The sequence below is a fragment of the Hypomesus nipponensis genome, chromosome 3 (genome assembly GCF_054491055.1).
Source record: "Hypomesus nipponensis isolate SF chromosome 3, ASM5449105v1, whole genome shotgun sequence".
Taxonomy (NCBI): domain Eukaryota; kingdom Metazoa; phylum Chordata; class Actinopteri; order Osmeriformes; family Osmeridae; genus Hypomesus; species Hypomesus nipponensis.
Window position 1 is genome coordinate 12,470,536 of NC_140363.1, and position 21,301 is coordinate 12,491,836.

The window sequence follows — 21,301 nt, forward strand, 5'->3', positions numbered from 1 at the left end:
TTTTTCAATTTGCAGACTTTTAGAGGCTGTCTATTTGACTATGAATGAGGTTTTTGACAGACTATACATTTAAACAGGTAGTCTAACAGGCGGGGCGTAGTATGTACCAGACGTAAGAGCAAGGCGGAGTTTGCGCTCTGCTGTCAGCCAACAGGTGGGGCGGAAAGAAAGGAAGGTAGAACGAACAAAGGATAGAGCGACGATGTTCTACGGGTCAAATAGCTTCATAAAATCTTCTTAAGATGATTTAAGAAACAACAGAAGAGACAATATGGTAAACTCAGGTGAGTTTAATGCGACTTTGTGAATATCCATGGATTATATTTCAACAAATAACTACAATCAAGATACAAGCTGTAACTTTTCTGGGCGGGGTCGGGACAAGCAGAATTGCAGTTGAAATTGGAATTTGAGAACTCTGTAATCATGCAAACGCAACTGACACGTGATGCAGTGAAGTCACAAATGTCTTTAGCGTGATAAAAAGTCAACAACTACGTATATTATTTTAACATCGAAGTGGGTTAACCCAGGAAATTATATGATTTTGTCTATGAACCTTTATCCTTGAATTACATTAACTGAAATTGAAAAGGTTTCCACCAAATCGGATAGACTCTTGACATAACTGCACCATAGGCAATGCAATACAGTAATGGCATGCCACTGCAATGTAAACTCACCTCCTCAGTACTGGAGTGATTCCCTAAATGTCCTGATCTTAGTCTCTGTGCCGTTTTTGTGGTAGGATTGTAACCAGACCTGTTGGTGATTGTTTGCCTTAGGGGGATGGAGGGGGTTTCAGTTCCTTTACACAAGTCCACCTGCCTTCTCATACACACATATGGTCTATAACAAGGTGTGGCCTGCTATACATGACCTTGTATTAAGCCTGTGTTGTTGCTTCTCCTTCACCTGGACCCCTGCTGTCCTACACTCCCTCTTGGTGTGTTGACACTATATGACACCTCTCTAACCTGATTTTCTCCTTAATAATAACACACCTTGTCACCTCCCACACTGCTGTCTACTCAGTAAATGTACCATTCTTTTTCCTTTTTTTTTACAGATCCAAGAATTTGTAGGCATTTTACCAGCACAGAATGCATGATGACCTTTGGGTAGCAAATAGACTAAAATCTTAGGTAGACTGTGACCTTTTAAGCATCGAAGAGGCAATTGTGTCCTGCAATTAATAAAACCACTACCTGTGTTGTCAATATTTGTTCATGAAAGCCTGCCCCCCCCCCCCACACTCTCCCTTTCTAGGTGTGTGCTGTGCCAGCCTGAAGGACAGCAAAGCCCTGATGAAGATGGGGCTGGGCCTGGTACTGGTGGGTCATGTTAACTTCCTGCTGGGAGCGTTGGTACACGGTGCAGTGCTTCGGTACGTCAACGTGCACCCCCATCCCCGTCGCATCAGGACGTATGCTGTCGCAAACGTGATTTCCTTGATGGCAGGCCTAGTGGTGAGTTGCAGTCTTCTGATAATTTAGCATTTTCAACAATGATTTGAATGATAAAATTGAATAGTATTTCACTTTATGGAGTCATTGTAGCCACAGAGAATCATTTTCTAACTAAATGGAACAGCATCAATAGTTTTATGGTCATGGATGAAGTTTGTAGTGTTTTGTTTGAACAGCTGCATTCCTTGTAGCAAATAGGAACAGTCTTATTTGTGTATTACCTTCTGTATCCTTCAGGGCATCATCGCTGGAATAGCTGCTATTGTTCTCTCCAAAAACAAGAAAAACAAGATTATGGTGAACATGGCTCTCTTTCTCCCTTATGCAGCTTCCCAATAATTACATCTCTCCACTTGTCAGGAACATGTCTAGATACTTCACAGTACTGGCAGCGCATAATATCTCAGAGGATGTTATTCTGTGATGTGATTCTCAACGTGTGGGTTAAGGATTGACATGGATTTACAACTAGTTTCAGGGGGCGACAGTGTCTTTTCTTAAGACAAAACTACATTCAAATATATTTGTATGCATTTGCAAATAGAGGCTAGGAATAATACATATGCAAATCAGGAAATATAGTGATCCTTCCTAATGATTATACAAAAATAACAATATGATTTCCCTTTTGACCTTTGCCCTCTTCCAGATGTGGTTCTTGTTGGTGCTCAGCTTCCTGGCAGGCCTCCTGGCTTCGGCCTCCATTGTGGGGCTGTTCTGGGCCATGGTAAGGGCCATCCTGTATCGTGGACAAAGCCTGCTGGCACACTGCAAATTCCCTGATGCCATCGGCTACTCCAGCATAACAAACGAGTGCCCTTTTGACCCAACCCGTATTTATGTGAGTCTAAAAACGAGAGCCCTTTTAACGTCATCCATCAGGTTTTCAACATCTGTGAGGAAATAAAATGTCACTTTCTTGAATGTTATCGCAAGATTCTTCTCAGTGAAGACTTAAGTATTATTAAGGATTCCTATATTGGAAGAATGAAGGAGCTAATCTGTGGGCCACTGTCCCATGCCAGGGGACCACTGTGATCCTGTGGGTGCCTCTCATCGTGATGTGTGTGGTGGAGGTGGTGTTCTCTGGACGCTGCTTTGCAGTCTGCACATTTTTCCTACGGTTCTGTAGAAAGAAGGCAGTCAATGCCAAAAAGGTAGGCCATCGTGACTGATGTGTGTGTGTGTGTGTATTGTTACTGTAGCTGGTGTGTGTGCAGCCAGTCATCTTTCACACATCCAGTTTTTTTGTTGCAGGTGCGGATAGGCAGATCTGTTGAAATGTCCTCATCTCCTCCAGAGTTAGAACCAGAAATGCCAGAACCTGAACCCCAGCCAGCAGAACAGCATGAGCTGCTGGGGCCTGACTCACCTAACGAATTGAATGACTGGGTCTGAACCAGCAAACCTACATGGCTAGGTTGGAAACTCTTATCATTGGTGTCTCTCAACTCTCTGACCATTAGATTTCCTTGCGACTCCAGAGGGTAGATCTGGAGTTTTGGCAGGGCCAAGTCACAGGATTGGATGTGTTTAACCCTGCATGGCATGTTCACTGTCGTATGTTACACAGGTATTGTTACTATTTTTTATGAAAAACATTCCAGCCAGACCAACTTATCCATACAAATGTAATGCTGCCATAGTAGTTTTAGAATTTGGTTTGCCAGTATGTTTTAAAACTTACAAGTATAACATAACCGTTTTCCATTTTATACATTTATTGTTGTAATAATATAGCACCAAAACAATGAATATAATTACTTTTTTTATTGGTGTCTAAAGGATGATCATACAGAGTGTAGTCCTTCACAAACGAATATGAAATATTCAAAGCACTGTTGTGGGGAATTTTTTTGTTGTTGAATTATACTAAATATATATACAACAATGAATGTGTTCTAACTAACTTGGTCTCCATTTTTAAACTGAACATAAATTCATGCACTTTCAAAAAACCCATCTGAAAGGAAAGTTAATTGAAGTTCCACCTCCCTTAGAACACACAACTCCCTTAGAATCCATATTTTAGTCCTAAAAAGGTAGGAAGTCTCTTACAAGATCAATTTAAATACTGTAAAAAGCAGTTCAGTTTCTTGAATTTGTACTCATCTCCATTGACTTGGGGAAGACCGGAGATTTTGCAAAAACATGTTTGAGAAGTGGACCTAAGTGTAATGTTTCCAGCTGCATCTTAACAAGGCACAGGACCAATGTGGGACTTGGTACACAGTAACAGGGAGGGACTGCTAGAAGGGTGGCGACATATCCATGATTTAAATAAATTAAATCCGGTTAGATATATAAAAAGTATTACTGTGGCTGGCCTTTTTATATAGAAGTGCTTTGATGAAAGCATGTATCATAGTAGATAAAAATTATTAAACCGAGAGACTACCAAAAACACTAACAAAGCATACAAAAACATAGGAGTACTTATAAAAAAACACAATTTTACTTTTAAGTCCTTAAACAGTAATATTTTAAATGTGTTCTAGAAAAAAACATATAGCCCATTCAAATCTGAAGGGGCAGGATGTGTTAAAATGTATAGTCCTTCCGGGATTCCCATTGCAGCAACCAGTAAATAGACTGGTCCAAAGACATACGTCTCATCATAGTTGTATTGGGGTTATGCAGGGCTGGGGAAGGATTTCAAGGAGTCTTGGACTCTTCTTTTGGCCTGTTGGAGATAGAGCAGGAGTTGAGTCCACAGTTTGAGTACGTCTTGTGAAATGAGTGACAGGTGTGTGTGGAACATTTGCTTACCCCTTTGAGGTGTCCATCTTTTCTTCCTCCGGCACTTTCTCCTCTTCTTTTACTTCAGCTAGAACAAAGCGATCCATCAATTCATCCATTAAACATTGCTGCATACGTATGCAATGAGAGGTCAGACATTAAGGATGACAAACTTGACTGAACTGCCAAATTGTTCCCCATCATATGGAAATATACTGAGAATTATGAGAAATAAAATTGGTTAAAGATACCTTTTTCTTTTTTCTCCTCACTTTTCTTCTCTTCTCCCTCCTTCTCCTCCTCGGTCTTTGTTCTCTTGGCTTTCTTGAAGCTGGCTGCATTTCTGCGACCACCCTGGCCCTCGTCTTCAGAGTCAGAGAACTCCTCTTCACACGCTATCCTCTTATCATGAGCCCGGACTAAACACACACACACACAACAGGAGAAGACATGTTTCATTTCACTGCTGGAGATGTCTCACACACACACACACACACACAACTGCAAGAGGAAAATGTTATACACCGTTTCTATGTAAAAAAAATAAAATTGTGTTATACAGGCTTGGTATTCTCCTGCAGCAGGAAATTCACATTTTCCAAAACGGTCTTAATCAGCACAATGTGTGTGCGTGGGGGGGGGGGTCTTGCTTACTGGAGATGCGTTTGTTGGGATCTTCCTCCTCCTCGTCTCCACTGTCCTCCTGCACTGCGTCCTCTGGGATGGCCTGCATCTGCACCCCCGGAGCATGGGGCAGCATGCGCAGGTTCTCAAACAGACGCTGCCTACACACACACACACATATTCACAGAGGTAGGTAAGCTTGACAAATAACCTGATGCTCGCTGTCATATGGCCTTGATGCTATATAAATGATGTCTCACTGTAGGTGCATGTTACAACCTAGTGACTTGTGTAACTTTTTGGAGTGGTGGGACAGCGATAAGAACACAGAACAAAGAGGGAGAGGTGCTCACTTGATCTTCTCCAGGTAGTCATTGGTGTTCTGGTTGGTCATGTTAGAGGGGCTGATGTGCAGCTTGAAGTCTGGCCCAAAGTACTCAAAGTAGTCATTGTATGGAAGTTCTATGGAAAGAAAGCATTCAAATACTTCCAGCACAGCACTGGCAGTTTGTGCATACCCCAATATCCTCATAAACAACCCAACAATGTACTTAAATGTGCTAGTAAAGTTTTGAATTGTATCATCACTGGATCTCAATACATGTGACAAACTATATTTTATGCGTAACAGAGTTGAATTGGTTAAACTCACTCACATCCACTGCTAGCTTTTTGGCAGCATAGCTAACAAAACAACTGTTTCTGAAAGGTGGTCCTTGCGTGAGTACGAGGACCCTAGTTTGAACCCCAGAGGGAGCAAGTGAGGGAGGAAGCAATCCTGACGTGCGACGTGATGACACCCGTCAATATAGTTGATGACGTTTGATTGAAAACCTGATGGAGGCCAAATTCCAGCAGACTCACCGTTGGGGATGACACTGTCCAGAGCCACAGCAGTTTCATAGGTCCAGCAGCGGGCTACATTGCGGATGGTGTACCCACCCCCACCCAGCATCAGCAGGGGAAGGTTGAAGCTCTTCATGTACTCTACACACTTGGCATGGCCTGGACAGAAGAGCGTGCAATAAAAACAGATGACATCATGAGAAACAGCTGAGATGACAAGAAAGCAAACCACAAGTCTCGACTCAATGGCCACAACCCAAGTTGAGGAACACCTTTTTGTCCTTGTGCTGCCTTACCTTTGATGGTGAGGTTAAAGCAGCCCAGCCTGTCCCCTGACAAAGAGTCGGCCCCACACTGAAGAACCACAGCGCTGGGTTGGTACATCTCCATCACCTTAGCCATGATCTAGAAACACACATGCATGGTTAAGTAACACCTTAGATGTGGTCAACAAGAGGCAATTACCACAGGCTTTAAAACAGGCCATTTTACAGGAAAAAAAATGACATGTGTAAACTTACAGGCTTGAATATAGCTTCATAAGACTCGTCATCTATTCCATCTCTCAGAGGGTAATTCACAGCGTAGTACTTGCCCTTCCCCGCACCAATGTCCTGAAGGAGAGACAACACACAGTCACCATCAAAGATACTTTACACCAGTAACACTTTTAACAGACACTTTTATCTAAAGTGACGTCCAGGGGTGATTTGAACCTGCAAACCTAATCATCTGCTGTCAACTGCTCTACCACTGAGCTAATACCCACCCTCGCTGATCTGTTGAGACCAATGCCCAGACTCACCCGCAGGTCACCAGTACCAGGGAAGTACTCTCCATACTTGTGGAAGGACACCGTCATCACCCTGTCTGTGGTGTAGAAGGCCTCCTCAACCCCGTCACCGTGGTGGATGTCAATGTCTATGTACAACACCCTCTGGTGGTACCTAAAAGTGCATAGCATTGACATGAACGATTAACCACTCCTTGATTACTTGTCTGTCTGATAAAATAAATGTATCTCTTAAATCGGGTCTACCAACACCCACATGAATGTTTATTGAGAGAGAAAGCATCCACCGCCTCTCTCCCACCTTTAAACTCAGTGACAGTGAAAGGGCTGTTTGTACTTACTTCAACAGCTCTAGAATGGCTAGCACTATGTCGTTGACGTAGCAAAACCCGGAGGCCTCAGACTTCTTGGCATGGTGCAGGCCTCCAGCCCAGTTAATGGCTATGTCTGTCTGCTGCTTATTCAGCTTCACTGCCCCGGCTACACACCAACAAACGGGTCAGAACATCAACATTAATGTAAGCAACATCAATGGAACCAATTACATTTTTGGGGATCTGGTGTAGAGAATAGTCATATGTATACGTGTCTGCCATACACTTACCAACAGAGCCCCCTGTTGAAAGCTGGCAGAACTCAAACAAGCCATCAAATACAGGACAGTCCTCTCCGACGTTAACTGTGAAAAAATTACAATTTGGATATTTTATTTAAGTACGCTATTACTGATATTGGTTTCATCATTTAATTTATGTTATGATGGTGTTTACAGGCTAATGGTCATTACTTAAGTGTCACTAGTCTAAGAATCAAACTTACATCTTTGCATCTGTTTGCTGTACTCTGACATGTTGTCTGGCCGGATGGAGCGCAGAAACTTGATGTAGTCGTCACTGTGGTACTTGGTCATCTCCTCACCATTGGCTTTGTGAGGTCGCTATAAAGCAAACAAAAAATAAACTTGTTACAGATACTTAAAATCTAGCCAGTGTGGTTGACTTGAGTGGCCTTCAAAAGCCCTACAACAATTATGATTTGAATTACTTACATATATTTCCATCTTTCTGTATAGGCCATAGTTCAGCAACAAGTTGTGTGTCATGCGAATTCGGTGAGGCTTCATTGGATGACCCTGGCCATAATAGTAATTACCAACATCCCCTGCAAAAAAGAATTATACATCTTACAGATGAGCTCATATGTCTTCTGTTAAATTATGAATTAATCAGCTGATTACATCTAAAACAGGCCCCCAAAAATCTTAATTCATAATGGTACACAAGTGAAACACGTGCCCGTACAATAAGATTATTTCAGACCATTAACATTAGATCTAGATCATTAGAATCAGATTCCCTACAATAAACTAGGCCGAATTAATTGATAACTTTGACGGTAAAATGACTCAAAATGCAGTAATGTGGAGACAAATTGAACTACTAGGGTAATCTTGCAATAACTATCTTTAGTCTAAAGGGCAAATATGACATCTGTGATTAAAATAAATTAGTAGTCATTTCTTGAAGCAAAAACATTCCCTGCTAAATGTACAGAATGCATTTTAATGGAATGTAACTTCCCTCATAATTTGTACACGTATATGACAGTGAATCAGGAGTGAAACATTACGATATGCAACTAAAACGTAACAGTATTCACTGTTCCATGGAACATTTTCTGAAAATAGACGAATCCCGGTAGCTTGTGATACTGGCTGGTGCTAGCATGCTAACTATGGATGTTAACATATTGTGCTTGCACGCCTTTTGTTCCATTTAGCTAGCCAGCTGAGCAACCGGGTATTTAGTAAACAAGCAAACCATCGTTGGGAATACTTAATTATAAATAATGTAAATTTTTAAGAACGTAGCTATTTGATGTATGAGTTCGCTAACCGGCTAGCTGGGATACAATGCACGACAAGGGATGCTGCATGAGAAAGCTTGCGCGTCTAACCTAGCTAGGTAGGCTAGCTAGATATAGCTTACTAGCAGCATGCTAGCAATACCGAATATTTAGAACAATTTCCTGGACCCCCTTAACAAATTGTACGACTTATTTAGCATATGATCAATAATCTGATACAAACATTAATACATACCATCATAATAGTAGCAAACTTTTTTCTTTGTTCCTTGAGAACTCAGCGCCATTTTAGCTTCTTTTACCACACACACACACACACACAACCACAGTGAATACAACGGCAGTGGTGATACTACCACTTTGAAGCAGATACTTTGTCGAACCGGCCTTGAACCAATCAAGACTAGGTCGGAAACAAGTGGGCGTTGCAGATAAATCCCGCCACAACAAACAAGAAAACTTTAAATTTGTTTCAATTTTATTTAAAGAAAATTATCTTGTTCTGACAGACAGAAGACCTCATTTTTTTTTGTAGGTTGCATGCATTACATGCAATGTTTTTTTTTTTACATTACAGATGAAACAGCAAAACAAAACTAACTGAATTCACAGCAAAAAAATAAAAAATAAAATTAAAGGATTTATTTACACTTTCAGACCACGCACTGGATTGACTTTATTTGTCTTTTTGTATCTATCAGATGGCACACCATCGTGTACTTGGAAGACTTGTGCTAGATATTCAGGAGCAACATTTCATTCTTATTTTTTCCTTGTCACTGCTGCTCCAATCTAAGTCATGCGTGACACTTTTTTCTCAGTCTGTTTCAGCTTGTCTATCAGTCTGTCTCAGCAAGGCTGCTCCTGATACTGCCCCTCTGTGGCCGTGAAGAAGTCTTCCAAGACACTCCTTAGGTACTCAAAGGTGGGCCGGTTCTCCGGGTTCTCCTTCCAGCACAGACCCATGATGTTGTAGAGGCCCTCTGGGCAATTCTCGGGTCGGGGCATACGGTAGCCTTGTTCCAAATTCTGGATGACCTCAGGATTACTCATGCCTGACCACAGTAAGACAGTAACATGCCAGTGTTGGTGGTGATGAGTTTGGCATTATTGCAGTACATAAATTAGGGAAGTCAGTTTGAACTATAGACAACATCAGAAATAGTAGTCAGAAATGTAAGTCAGTGTGACCCACTTTATTGACCAAATATGAGCTATTTGTTTAGGATGGAATATGAGTGACCTACCTGGGTAAGGTATACGTCCATACGTTACTATCTCTGTCAGGAGGATCCCGAAAGACCACACATCTGTCTTTATGGAGAAGGTGCCATAGTTTATAGCTTCGGGTGCTGTCCACTTGATGGGGAACTTTGCACCTGAGAAGAAAGAATGAAATAACAATTTTTGAACATTTCTATCTCTATCTTTTGGAAGTCGCTTTGAATACAAGTGTCTGCTAAATGCATAAATGTAATGTAATCTCATTAATTTAGCCGACACCTTTATGCGAAGCAACACAGCAATAGTGCCTGTAGAAAATACAGAAGATCTGAAGTACATAGTTAGAACACATGGTGGAGACACAGTACAGATTACATGTTGTTCTCTCTGCACAGATCTCAAGTGTTCCTTGAAGATTATTGCATTGTAAGTTTGTTAAACATAATGGAATGTGATAGTCTCATTACCCTCTCTGGCAGTGTATTCATTGTCCTCAATGAGTCTTGCCAGTCCAAAGTCAGCAATCTTACAGATGAGCTCATCGGACACCAGAATGTTGGCTGCTCGTAAGTCCCGATGAATGTAGTTCTTCTCCTCGATGTAGGCCATGCCATCAGCAACCTACAAGGGGCAGAGTGTCATTAGAAAAGAACGGTGCATGTGTGCTTTTGTGTTTTTGTGTGTCAGACAGACGGAGCGAGATTCCTGTGACAGGGAGGTTCTCACTTCCCCAGGTCAGGTCTGTGCTCCTCACATCTGTGCTCCACCTAGTTTTCTCTGGCAGACCAGTCTGAGGACATACAACAGGCAACTCTCTATCCTGTCTCTCATACCTCAGCTGTGTGGGCACATCCGACTTGAGTCATACAAGGGTGTTGGTGTCATAGGTGAGAAAATGATATCAGACAGAACATAGGCTACTGACTGTGAGTGAATCAAAGAATCATTGCCATAAGAGGACTCACGCAAAGGACGAGGGAGTTAAGAGGTATATTTTGAAAGTGAGAATGTACCTGACAGAGAGTATATAACTGCTCCCCCCCTCCCCCCATAATCTGTGTATATTGAATGTATGTCTGTGTGTGAGAGTTGTGGGGGCAGATGTGCATAGTGAGAATCTCACAGATTGGCGTCATGGGGCCCCAAGTCCCTTGGCAGGAAACTGAGATGTGCGTGTGGAGTATGTACTTTAGCTCCTCATCATGCACCACGCCGGAACCAGAGAGAGCATCTCCATTTCATTCCTTTGCTTTAGGGTGGATGTTGTGTTATGGTTCATATTAAGTCACATGCTTTTTTGTGGGTAAACACAAGTAGTTTTGTCCCACACACTCTAACCTCCAGCAGTGGGAAAGAACAGTTCCCCAAGACAGACAGAGCTCCTCTGAAGCAACTCAGTGACAATTTTCACTGGTAACAGTGAGTCACTTTGGACAGTGCTCATTTGAATTCTAAATCAATCCCATGATGAACATGGTCCCTAACCAAATGAGTTCCATGTTGAATGGATGCAGTGTTCGCTCCATAGCTCAGGGAGGTTTCCCCTCGTAACACCTCTACAGAGAAACCATAGTCTATCCTCCATCCCCTCAGACCGTCACTGAGATGCTGTGAAGTTGTCTTTGAGAGTTGACCAACTGTGACCTTTATCTAATCTTTGGAATTTTGACCCAAATTACACCTGCTTGTATCTCTTACGTTGTCTCTTAAAGCAAAGTTATAGCATGGTAGCATAACATTTAATTAGCAAACAACAATTAGGTTTAAGGGTAATTAGATGTTCTCATTCAACGACAATTTAATTAAACCTGCATATGAACTGTGTTGACCCCCATTTCTGACAGCCAGAGTTAATGTACTGTAAATAATGTTTACTCTACTAGGTCTCAATTAAAATAAATGTCAACGCTTGTAATGCACCTATATTTTGGTGATGGCTGTGTATCATCAGCTGTGTCTCTATGGAACGGCATTCACTTCATGGTGTGTGGTTTGAAACCTTTAAAGCATGACACAATTATATTTGTGTGAAGGTGTCTAGCTGCGTGTTATTTCTGAAACCCTGCCTCACGCACACAGGTCTCTATTGTTACCAGGCAGATTATGACGGCCGGTAATTACAAGATCATGATTACAACTGAAAGGTATACTTAGTGAGAGACAGGAGCCAAGATAGAATTAGATGAACATGGCGTAGTAATGAAGAGATGCGTGACTTGCCTGTGAGGCCATGTCGATTAGGGTGCTAATGGGCAGATTGCCCCCCTCAGTTGTCTTGAGGAAATCCACCAAACTACCTGTGAGACAATGAGATCCAATCATTAGCACAACAGCTGTAGCTATAAGAATCGGACATTTGTTGAAAATACCCGTATGTCAAAGGACATTAGTCATTAGGCAAAGCATTCAAAATGTTTCATTTGAAAATAATTCTATGACGTTAGACATGTTCATGTGGAGTTACAGCTATTTTAAAGTAAGTCAGTGACACTCCAAGTAACAGTACATCCTGGACATAAATAGCTGATAAAGACCAAGAATAGATGTTTAAATCAGGGATCATAACATTTGCAGGAAGTGAGCTTTCCATCATTCAAGGTGATGCATGGCCTCTTCCAACAGGCCACGTCTCCTTGCTCTTTGCATTGTTTGATTAGGGCAGAACAATACCATGGGACCCAAGTCAGGCCAGCCAAGTCTATCCACAGGAAATGCCTTAAGAAAATAGGAAAGACTGTGCAAGTAAAGGGGCAACGGCTCCTCTGCTTTATTCTAGACAGATTCCTTTGAAGTCTGAGAGAAAAATAAGTAATAGTTGAGGTTGCTGAGGGACATAAGGGTGCCACGCCCGTTATTTTCCCCCGGTTGTATTATCTTCACTGGTAAAATAGAGGGACAAATTGAGAAGATGGGAACATCCGTTCTTCCTTTTCTGTTGACAACAGTGACAACAACAGAGGACACAATTGAATTTGTCCACACGTGGATCCCTGACAAAGGGACAGCTCATGTTCAACCACTGTTGGAGCTCTGCAGGGCTCTCATGGGAACATACAATGGTCGTCCATTCACAGGCCTCCAAGCTCTTCCATACTGAGGCTGTTGTTGCACCAGTGACTGCATCTCTCTGTGTACTCTGTGTTGTTATTCTCCTGCACAATCTTCCCAAGGAAAATACAAAACCTTTGCTGAACAAAGTGGAACATACACAAAGGCAACACCTCAAAACATGTTTTCACCTACATCGTTCTGATCTTTTAAACATGAAGGGGTTGAATGTGTTGCCTTTAAATAATCAATTTAGTTATAAATGCCTTAACTCTGTGTGAACGTGTTACCATGACCACCATTTTATAGGTCTTCCTTTAGATTTGTGACAGAGACAGACAGGTTGCCTTTGTTGTGTGTTTGAAAGAGTGAAAGGAAGAGCAGTTTTAATGGTAAGTGGTTGAAAGGTCTAGTGCGGCAGGTGGGGGCTTGGGTGTGTCTGTTTTTTAAAGTCTGGCTGAGGGTCTGTCTTGGACCCAGGTTGTGTGCGTGTTTGTGTATGTGGACGCACTAGTGCATGTGCATGTTTATGTGTATGCTTGGTGTGCTGATTCTGGAATGAAGCCAAGCACCAATGGGGGTCGGTGGGCCCTCTCAATGAACAATGAGGCGGTGAATCACCCTCTCCTATTTGACACCTCTGTCCCAGACCAGCCGGGACAGACTTCCCCTTGGTGTGTTGACATCATAGACACGTCTGGAGAAAACAAGTAAAAGTTTTGTTGCTTTGAAAATCAGCTCAGAGAAGTGAATTCAACAGGCTCACTGAGAGACAATGGAAATTGCCTGTGGTATCTACGCAAGAGAGGAAAGATGTTGGGAAAGTCTAGACAAACCTGTAATGTGTTTCTAATGATCAAACGGCACAAAAGCATAAGGCGTGTTCCGTAGTGTTCTATTTCACGTCTTATCTATTCAAACTATAAACTAATCTCATCTGAGGTCCAAATGACGTTTGGATAACTCTGCAGAGTCATTGTCCTGTGAAAGGAATCTGACTCATGAACCATACACGGACATGCAACAAGTACAGTAGAGAGGTAGAGTAGAGAGGTCCCGCCTTTTGTGAGCTGTGTGTGTACTGATAACATGTAAACATGTTCGATCATGATGGCTGATGACATTGCCCGCCCCTTTGAAAACAGTTTTGCTCTTTGTGAGCTCCAGGTGTTTTTTAAGTATCTAAATGACTCGTTGTGTGCTGTTCAGAGACAGGGGTGCGGACTGTGAGTTAGACATGTGGGGGACGGAGGCAGGCACAGACAGAAGCTTGCTGGGAAAGTTCAGAGAATACAACAGAAACCAACTGAAAAGAACCGAAACTAACAAACTGCATCAATCATTTACGATGAGTTGATCCTTCCTTGGAAAATTAGCTTGAACTTCTGATAGCGTCCTGTAAATACACACGTAGGACAAGCAATAATGACAATAATCATGCCCGTTCCTCTTGTTTTGTCTTTGGAATGGCTTGCCACTGGAGGTTTGGACCACTGACGAATCAACCCACCATTCTCCATGTATTCTGTGATGATGTAGATGGGTTCCTGGGTTACCACTGCAAAGAGACGGACCAGTCGAGCGTGCTGCAGGCTCTTCATCATGTTGGCCTCGGCCAAGAAAGCTGCCATGGACATGGTCCCTGCTTTCAGACTCTTGACTGCTACCTTCCTGTTGTTGTTGTACACACCTGGAAGAATGAACAGAACAGCAGTTGACATTTGTTAGAACCTAATGGTGACATTCACTTTCATCCTCGAAAGAATTAGGCAATTGTTTGACATAGGCTACAACTGGTGGATCCACAATTTGTATTTGTAATGCCTCAGTGATGGAACCAACTTTATTTATTATTGAAAGCATTCTTTTTTTTTTTTTTTTCTTTATCTGCTATGGACATCATGAGACTGAAAAGGGGGTGGGGAGCCTTTTATTTAATCTCTGACAACCATGAAAAACAATCATGAGGGAGTATTAACACACTGCTGCTTGGACTAAGAAGGACAAACAATTCCCCTGCCAAGATCACTCACAGGGGGCAAAGAGAAAAACGGGGGAAAAATTCAAAAACACAGGAAGGGATATTTGCTTTACTGATACTGGGGCTCTTTTAGAATGTGGGACTGCGTGCACACGTAGATATGGACAGCATGACAGAATAAACAGCCTGGAGTGAGAGGAGCTCAGATTACAGGAGCAGATATACCTCAACCAACGCCCTCATCCTGGTATTTAAGGTTTGATTTTGTGATCTCAACAGGGGAATGGTAATAGATAATGTACCAGACATTCACCCTTTTGTAATGCTAGCCTCATCATAAACCCGGGTTAGAGAGGTTTGTAACTTATGGTGTTTGTGGCTTGTGCCCTATTGCAGCTCTTACTTTCTCTTGGTCTTGTGTAATACTGCTAATACTCAACATCAATCCTAAGAGGCCTTACCAGCTGAAACAAGCCCTTGTCACATCGCTTGCGTGAGGAAATCATGCACAACACAGTAAACCCAGTTCTGAGACTATTCCGGCAGACAGGGAGAAAGACAGACAGGCGCGCAGCCCAAAGCCAGGCTGAGCAACAGGGTTTTGCACATTCGTAGGGCTGCTAAAAAACGTATTGTTTTCTGTTTTCTGTCATTCAAAAAGGTTTTTGTTTCTGATAGAACTTTAACAGAGCTGTCTTGAGAAGACATGAGACACAATTTTGCATTAAAGGTCTTGTTGCAGCCAAAGCCAGAGACATCTGTGGAGTATACACATCCAAACCACTTAAACCCAGTCTGACTCAGTGGCTTTGAGTAGCAATAGTCACCACATTTCCCTTGTTGGAACAGACGTACACACTCATCCATAGCTCCTCACGTGCATTCCTATCCGTTTAAACATCGAAAGAACCTACACACATGCACAATCAAGCACTCATTTACCCCTCAACACACCTTGGTGACCTGCTAACACACTCACCCATCCAGACCTCCCCAAACTGGCCTGCTCCCAGCTTGCGCTGCAGTACGAGGGACTCGCGAGGGACCTCCCACTCATCCTGCCACCAGGGCTTCTGGGGCAACTTAGACTGGCACGGCTTCAGCAACCGGGTGCACAGCCCGTCAGCCTCACCTGTGGGCAAACACAGACAGGTCAATGGGTTGGAAAACATATTTGTCCATCGCCCTTCTGTCTTCATCTTGTTGAGTTTTGATAGCCCCAATGGCAGTTTCTAGGTGATTCTTACGCATGTGATGTTGGACCAGCTCCTTGAGGGAGCTGAAGGAGATTTTGGCGGTGATGTAGAAACCACCTTCGTCCAGGTTCCGGATCCTGTAGTGCTTGACCGTCTCACCCTGGTTGTGGTCCAAGTCCCTCACAGATAAGGAATAGGAGCCTGAAACACCGAGAGCCAAGCATTCATCAACCTCTTTCATCTAGAAACGCACCCTCCTAACTGTCAGAGGACATCGGGCAAGCATGAGATGGTGAATGCAGTCTACTTGCAAAGATTCATGTGAATGCACAGCATAACAAGATTGCATTGGGTTTTGATGGAATTCCAACCATATTACCACTAATTGAGTTGAGTGGAAAAAGAGGACGACATACCTTTGGCTGTCTCACTCTCCCTGATGAGGAAGGAGCCCTGTGTGTTCCCAGGGGCCAGCAGATGCCTCATTGCGTCATTTCTGGTGAGGTTCTTGAAGAACCATCTGCAGAGCAAACAGGGCAGTGCAGCTTCAGAACCTAACCACATCCCTTACCTTTAGGGAGTCGACTCGACAAGCATGAGATAGTGTTGAGGTTGAGCAAAGCGTTTTTTGAGTGGCGTTCGGCTGTGTGTTTCCGGTGTGACTCACGGCTCTGTCTCCATGGTATTTAGGCTGGCGACAAAGTTGTGTGGGATATAGCCCCTCTGTCCGGTGATGAGGGACTCAGCCAAGTACCACTCTGGGTCATTTCTGGAGATAGAGGCAGCAAGAGATCAGCATATTTTAATATGATTAATAGTGAATGTTCTATTTACTGACTACTTGCAGCAACTACATTCACATCACTGGAGTGTACAATGCATGGCTTTGACTTCCTGTAAGTGTTTTTTTTTTTTTTTTTTCTACTTTTGGGGGTAGATTTCTTGAAAAACCTGCCAGGAAAACCAAGAAAAGTGGTTTATCTTTTTTTATAAAGTTTGTTCAGTTTTTGTTTTGTCTTTAAAGCTTTCCATGGCCCAATTCTCTCATCTCACTTATTGAGGATCCGCAGCCTTTCTCCTTTCTCAAACCCCAAGTCTTCAGAATGGTTGGGTTCATAGCTGTATATGGCAATCATTAGATCATCTGCAAAACAGAAATAATCGTGGATGTGTTGCAAACACAAAAATAAGAATGGACTCTCACACACTTATCCACATCCACACATTATGATGTACCTGGTAAAGGGGACGTGGGAGGCTGGTGATACGGATCATAGGGGATCAGCTGCTCTGTGTACTGGTGAAGGTACAATTGGAAAGTGACCGTAAATATACAACATCAAATGTGTTTCACTCATCAACAAGATAATTTTTTTTTGACAGACACCTTTCAGCTATGTTAGCTCAAGAAGAGAAACATCTGGAAGACTGGTATCTTTCAGAAGTTCTCTTTTGTGTTTGGTCAAACCCAGTGGGTCTTGTCAGCAGGCACATGTGTTATTCTCCTCTAATGCTAATCTAATTGGGATATCTATTTCGTATGGCGGAAGTATACAGAACATTGGTGAATGGTCGCAATCCCAATTAATGGCACACAAGGGGAAACTTCCCCTCTAACTGTGTAAGTTACAAATTCCCACTAAGCAACACTGACTTACACAAACATCCGGGCACAACATTCATTCCAAAGACCATGATTGCATAGGTCACATTAGTACGTTGTGTATTAATACATCAATTGCTCTCATATTTGTGATATTCATTTCACCCCATGTAAAAACATCACACCCTCTTCCTTACATTGGACTCAATTTCCTGAAGTCACATGCATTGCTTATGTGTTGTAGCACTTTGTGCTAGCGCTCAAAAGCGATTGTGAAAAATCACACACAAACACTCAGACAAACATGCACAAACACACACATATACACACACTCACCGTGTTGACTGACTGGGGGGCAATTGGGCAGTTGCAGTGGTCACACACTTCATCCAGGTTCTCTATCCAGTCTTCATCATTATAGTCTGAACTGCAGTTACATCCCATTTTCTCTGGAATACAGTGTACTGGGTTTTTTTATCTGTGAAATGTTACATTTTGATAAACAAATGAAGCTTTGGTTCGAAGCTTGATGGATAAAACACTTTAACTGGAGGAATGTGTGACTTCACGCTCCTATGTATGATTCATAGACAATGTAATGTTACATTGACAATGCAAAACAACTAATCCATCTGACCAAATCACCTTTTACATTATATCTCCAATCAGAGTTTGTCATTTAATGGGATTATTTCACCATCCTCTCGTAAATTAAGAACTGCAGGTCCAAATTCAAATAAATTACAACAGTATTTCAACCCAGATTCAATAAATAAGTATAAAGTGTTTCAAATAAATGTTTGTATTTTTGCGTAAATGTAAACAACTTTGAACCCAAATAATGCATTTTAACATATTACTGTACCAAAGAATGGAACAACTCATTTTGTTGAGAGTAAAATCAGAACGATAACAAACTTTGGTAAAACAAAGCAGAGCTGATAGATGAAATGTACTGTAAATCTGAGATGTCGTTTAAATTCAAGTAAACCAAACAGTCCACAGTAAGATGCCCAGATTTGTAAAATGTTAAGATGCTTCAATTGCAGAGTCTAAGGCGCTAGGCCTTAACTCAATGTATAAAGGAGGAATTTCGACCACACACAGATTTGAAGAACACAAAAAAAATTAAGAATAATGTCATGAAAAAAAAACAAAAAAACAAGTAATATAGTATATACAATGAAATCATAAGTATCATAACATTACAAATGGAAAGTGTGGAACTTGCTCATGTTGCAGTAACATAACTTCGCATTCCACAGAATCCTCCAAGATTTATAATTACAAAACTTCACATAAAATATGTATCAAATTCAGATTCCTGGAGAAATAATGTGATTATATAAATGATTGTACTAATCCTGTCACAGACTGCACGAGATCAGTGTGTGCAGCTCTACCCTGCCACGTTGTTAGAACATTGGTTCTCAGGCTCACTCCTCTTCCATTGGACAGCTTGTGCAACAAGGTCAGTGGGCTAATCTCAGTGGCCTCAGGCATAAAGCCGTGAGAATATCTGGCAGGGGGTCTTTTTTGGCCAGTTTGGGGGAAAAACCTGACCCCCCCCGTGACAGCCGCCTCCTGTACCGGGACTCTGAGTGATGACACTGAGAGGGACCATGGAGGATGGCGAGAGTCTTCTTCTGGTCACTTCCATACTGCCTCTGTTCTGTCACTTTGTTGGAGGACTCACAGAACCTCCCTCCAAAAAGGTTTGTCACATTCACATGTGGCTCTCCTTTTGAAAGGACTAAATTCTAGTCCAGAAAGTTTCATTTCAAGGGCATTAGTGGTGTACTGGTCAGGCAGTGTCTGGGAAAATGTTTGATGGCCAAGATGGGTAGTAAATGAACGTGGCTACATTTTAAAATCATCCCCTATGTATTTATGTTTGCTCTACCATTAGTCATCAATTTACATCACATTTATTAGCAGCCTCCTTCAAACCCAAAGATTGTACAATACCTTGTTATTTGATACAGGTTTTTAGGGTTTGTTTAAGTCTCACTACCTTTCAGTGTAGGAATCCTTTATTCTGCATTAAACGGCTGATTTAGTAAATGTCAACAGGTATTTTTCATTGCTTCAATCAAAATAGATCAATTACACAATCAGTCTAAAACAAAGAAATCCATATTAAAACCATATAAAAAAGAAAGAAATGTAACTGTTGGTAGGTTTGAATTGGTGATATGTCATGTCACAATAGTAACAATTCAATGACCTTCCTAATTGTGCTGGTTGTTCCTAAGCTCTCCATGACAGGTTCTTACCTCAACTTGACCAGTGTGCTCTCAAACAGGATCCAGTGGTATCAGTGGCCAGTAACCAGTATACGTACACCCATGACTAAAATATCACCCTCGGATGGTTTGGAATAAATCTAGTCTATTTTACAATACAACTATTTCAAGAAAAGCTCAAAATAAAGCGTGAAGCAAAGTGAAAGTACAAGATGCTGCAGCGCGAGGTCTTTTCTCCTCTTAACGACTCATTCTATATCTTCAAATGGTGCTGATGTGCGCTTGTACGTAGGCTCATACACATACATACACACACACAAATTCACACACAGATACACACACATCTCTGCGGAGAGATAGCAACCCAAAGGGCTTCCTGTCGTTGAGAAGTTAATCTGCAGTGTGTTCAGCAGGTGTTAGACATGCAGCTGTGTGGTAGCATAGGGAACGTTGGGATCCACTGTATGTGGGTCAGGACAGCACCTTTCTGACAGCATGAGTCTACATGTCAATGTTCCACTAGTTCAAAACATTTAAAAAAGGAGGAATGTCAAACCGTCTAAGGACACCATTTTGTTTAAGAGACTGTAAGTAAACCACAATGAAACAGTTGACATGAAATCTGTGTCATTAAGAACCTAATAACGAGTCACTGTTCATCATTGTTGTTCTGTAATAATAAATTTTTCCAACTCTCCAATTACTTTATAGTATAAAAAGAGACGGAAAATGATCATAAGTAGCTATGCAACACAGGCCCAATGGTAGCTACGATTCCCAAGCCCTGGACTGGGATCAGTGTCGAGAACAGTGTCATTTGTCATTGCTGAACCCAATATATGGCTTGATGGTTGGTTGGTGGATTGGTTGGATGTTTGTTTTTTTCATTAACTTTGATAACATAGTTACACACACTTTCACCTACAAACTCTGACAAACAAACACACAAACACATTCGACACATTCACACAAACCTTCAGATGAACGTACATGAACAGACTGGAAAAAGTGTCTGAGAAACATACTATAATGGACCAAATAATGATGCCTCAGTAAACTGACGAAAGACATGAAATCCCCTGTTACATGTTTTGCTCTGGTGTAACTCTGGCATGCAGAGTAGTGAGCGTTGCGGTGGCAGGCACTACGAGAGCAGTAATGACAGGAAGTCAGCCTAAAAATGTACAGGAAGTGTACAAAAATAGGTGAATGCACAACTGCAGCAAGTTTCCCATACTAAACATTGCCACGTGTATAAATACATTCAGAAATAGCATTTTATGGATATTAACTTACAGTGTTTGGCCCTCTATGTTGGTAAGTTTAGAAGTTTAGTGTTTTCTTTTTCTCCTATGAGAAAGTGAAGATTGTGCAGATAAGGGCATGGGCACTGTGGAAGAAATTTAGATTTCCTGTGTGCTTACATTATTCACTAATTAAGAGAACTAGCCATTGGATACTAGTTAGTATTTTCTCATGTAAGCTTGCTATTAATAAGAGTAGATTGTGTCTATGTGTCAGGGTTAATAGATGTTTGAGATCAGGAGAAAGTACTGGCTAAATGGTCCTTGTCATGACTACAAGGAGAGCTCCAACTATGAACTCTGTAGTTTGAGTGGTCATGTGTTGGGAGCTGTTAATCTCTTTCTCTGAGACTGTTGTAACG

The 21,301-nt window shown here is 41.8% G+C and overlaps 3 protein-coding genes across 4 annotated transcripts; 1 reads left to right on the forward strand and 2 right to left on the reverse strand.

The window, feature by feature from the left end:
* Positions 1 to 156: 156 nt before the first annotated feature.
* tmem54a (transmembrane protein 54a) lies at positions 157 to 3,378 on the forward strand. Of its 2 annotated transcripts, none has more exons than XM_084676598.1 (6): positions 157 to 284; positions 1,270 to 1,469; positions 1,707 to 1,766; positions 2,119 to 2,310; positions 2,495 to 2,626; positions 2,727 to 3,378. In XM_084676598.1, the coding sequence occupies exons 1-6, from the start codon at positions 272 to 274 to the stop codon at positions 2,865 to 2,867; spliced, it is 738 nt and encodes a 245-aa protein (XP_084532724.1). In that variant the 5' UTR covers positions 157 to 271; the 3' UTR covers positions 2,868 to 3,378. The 2 variants fall into 2 exon arrangements, with proteins under 2 accessions (XP_084532724.1, XP_084532732.1); XM_084676606.1 differs by lacking the exon at positions 157 to 284 and adding an exon at positions 1,081 to 1,145.
* LOC146299831 (putative histone deacetylase 1-B) lies at positions 3,225 to 8,729 on the reverse strand. The gene is made up of 14 exons (XM_084676587.1): positions 8,573 to 8,729; positions 7,520 to 7,632; positions 7,291 to 7,408; positions 7,076 to 7,150; positions 6,813 to 6,951; positions 6,484 to 6,625; positions 6,200 to 6,292; positions 5,975 to 6,083; positions 5,697 to 5,837; positions 5,186 to 5,294; positions 4,863 to 4,993; positions 4,460 to 4,627; positions 4,239 to 4,296; positions 3,225 to 4,152 (listed from the first exon to the last, which is right to left on the reverse strand). Exons 1-14 carry the CDS (start codon positions 8,622 to 8,624, stop codon positions 4,125 to 4,127), a joined length of 1,476 nt encoding a protein of 491 aa, XP_084532713.1. The 5' UTR covers positions 8,625 to 8,729; the 3' UTR covers positions 3,225 to 4,124.
* An 88-nt stretch (positions 8,730 to 8,817) lies between these two features.
* Positions 8,818 to 19,886, reverse strand: lck (LCK proto-oncogene, Src family tyrosine kinase). The gene is made up of 13 exons (XM_084676577.1): positions 19,666 to 19,886; positions 17,726 to 17,838; positions 17,023 to 17,083; positions 16,840 to 16,930; positions 16,454 to 16,555; positions 16,203 to 16,306; positions 15,838 to 15,987; positions 15,570 to 15,722; positions 14,120 to 14,299; positions 11,782 to 11,858; positions 10,029 to 10,182; positions 9,585 to 9,716; positions 8,818 to 9,392 (listed from the first exon to the last, which is right to left on the reverse strand). Exons 2-13 carry the CDS (start codon positions 17,831 to 17,833, stop codon positions 9,187 to 9,189), a joined length of 1,518 nt encoding a protein of 505 aa, XP_084532703.1. The 5' UTR covers positions 17,834 to 17,838; positions 19,666 to 19,886; the 3' UTR covers positions 8,818 to 9,186.
* Positions 19,887 to 21,301: the final 1,415 nt, after the last annotated feature.

Excerpts from the sequence above, each read along its gene's own strand:
- LOC146299831 (XM_084676587.1), bottom strand. The coding sequence starts at position 8,624 with ATGGCGCTGAGTTCTCAAGGAACAAAGAAAAAAGTTTGCTACTATTAT. Across the intron at positions 7,409-7,519 it reads ACAGAAAGATGGAAATATAT|CGACCTCACAAAGCCAATGG; the intron begins GTAAGTAATTCA and ends TTTGCTTTATAG. Across the intron at positions 6,626-6,812 it reads GCCATTCTAGAGCTGTTGAA|GTACCACCAGAGGGTGTTGT; the intron begins GTAAGTACAAAC and ends ATGCACTTTTAG.
- lck (XM_084676577.1), bottom strand. The coding sequence starts at position 17,833 with ATGGGATGTAACTGCAGTTCAGACTATAATGATGAAGACTGGATAGAG. Across the intron at positions 17,084-17,725 it reads CCCCCCAGTCAGTCAACACG|TACACAGAGCAGCTGATCCC; the intron begins GTGAGTGTGTGT and ends TACCTTCACCAG. Across the intron at positions 11,859-14,119 it reads CACAGAATACATGGAGAATG|GTAGTTTGGTGGATTTCCTC; the intron begins GTGGGTTGATTC and ends ATTGTCTCACAG.
- tmem54a (XM_084676598.1), top strand. Across the intron at positions 1,767-2,118 it reads ACAAGAAAAACAAGATTATG|ATGTGGTTCTTGTTGGTGCT; the intron begins GTGAACATGGCT and ends GCCCTCTTCCAG. Across the intron at positions 2,627-2,726 it reads AGGCAGTCAATGCCAAAAAG|GTGCGGATAGGCAGATCTGT; the intron begins GTAGGCCATCGT and ends TTTTTGTTGCAG.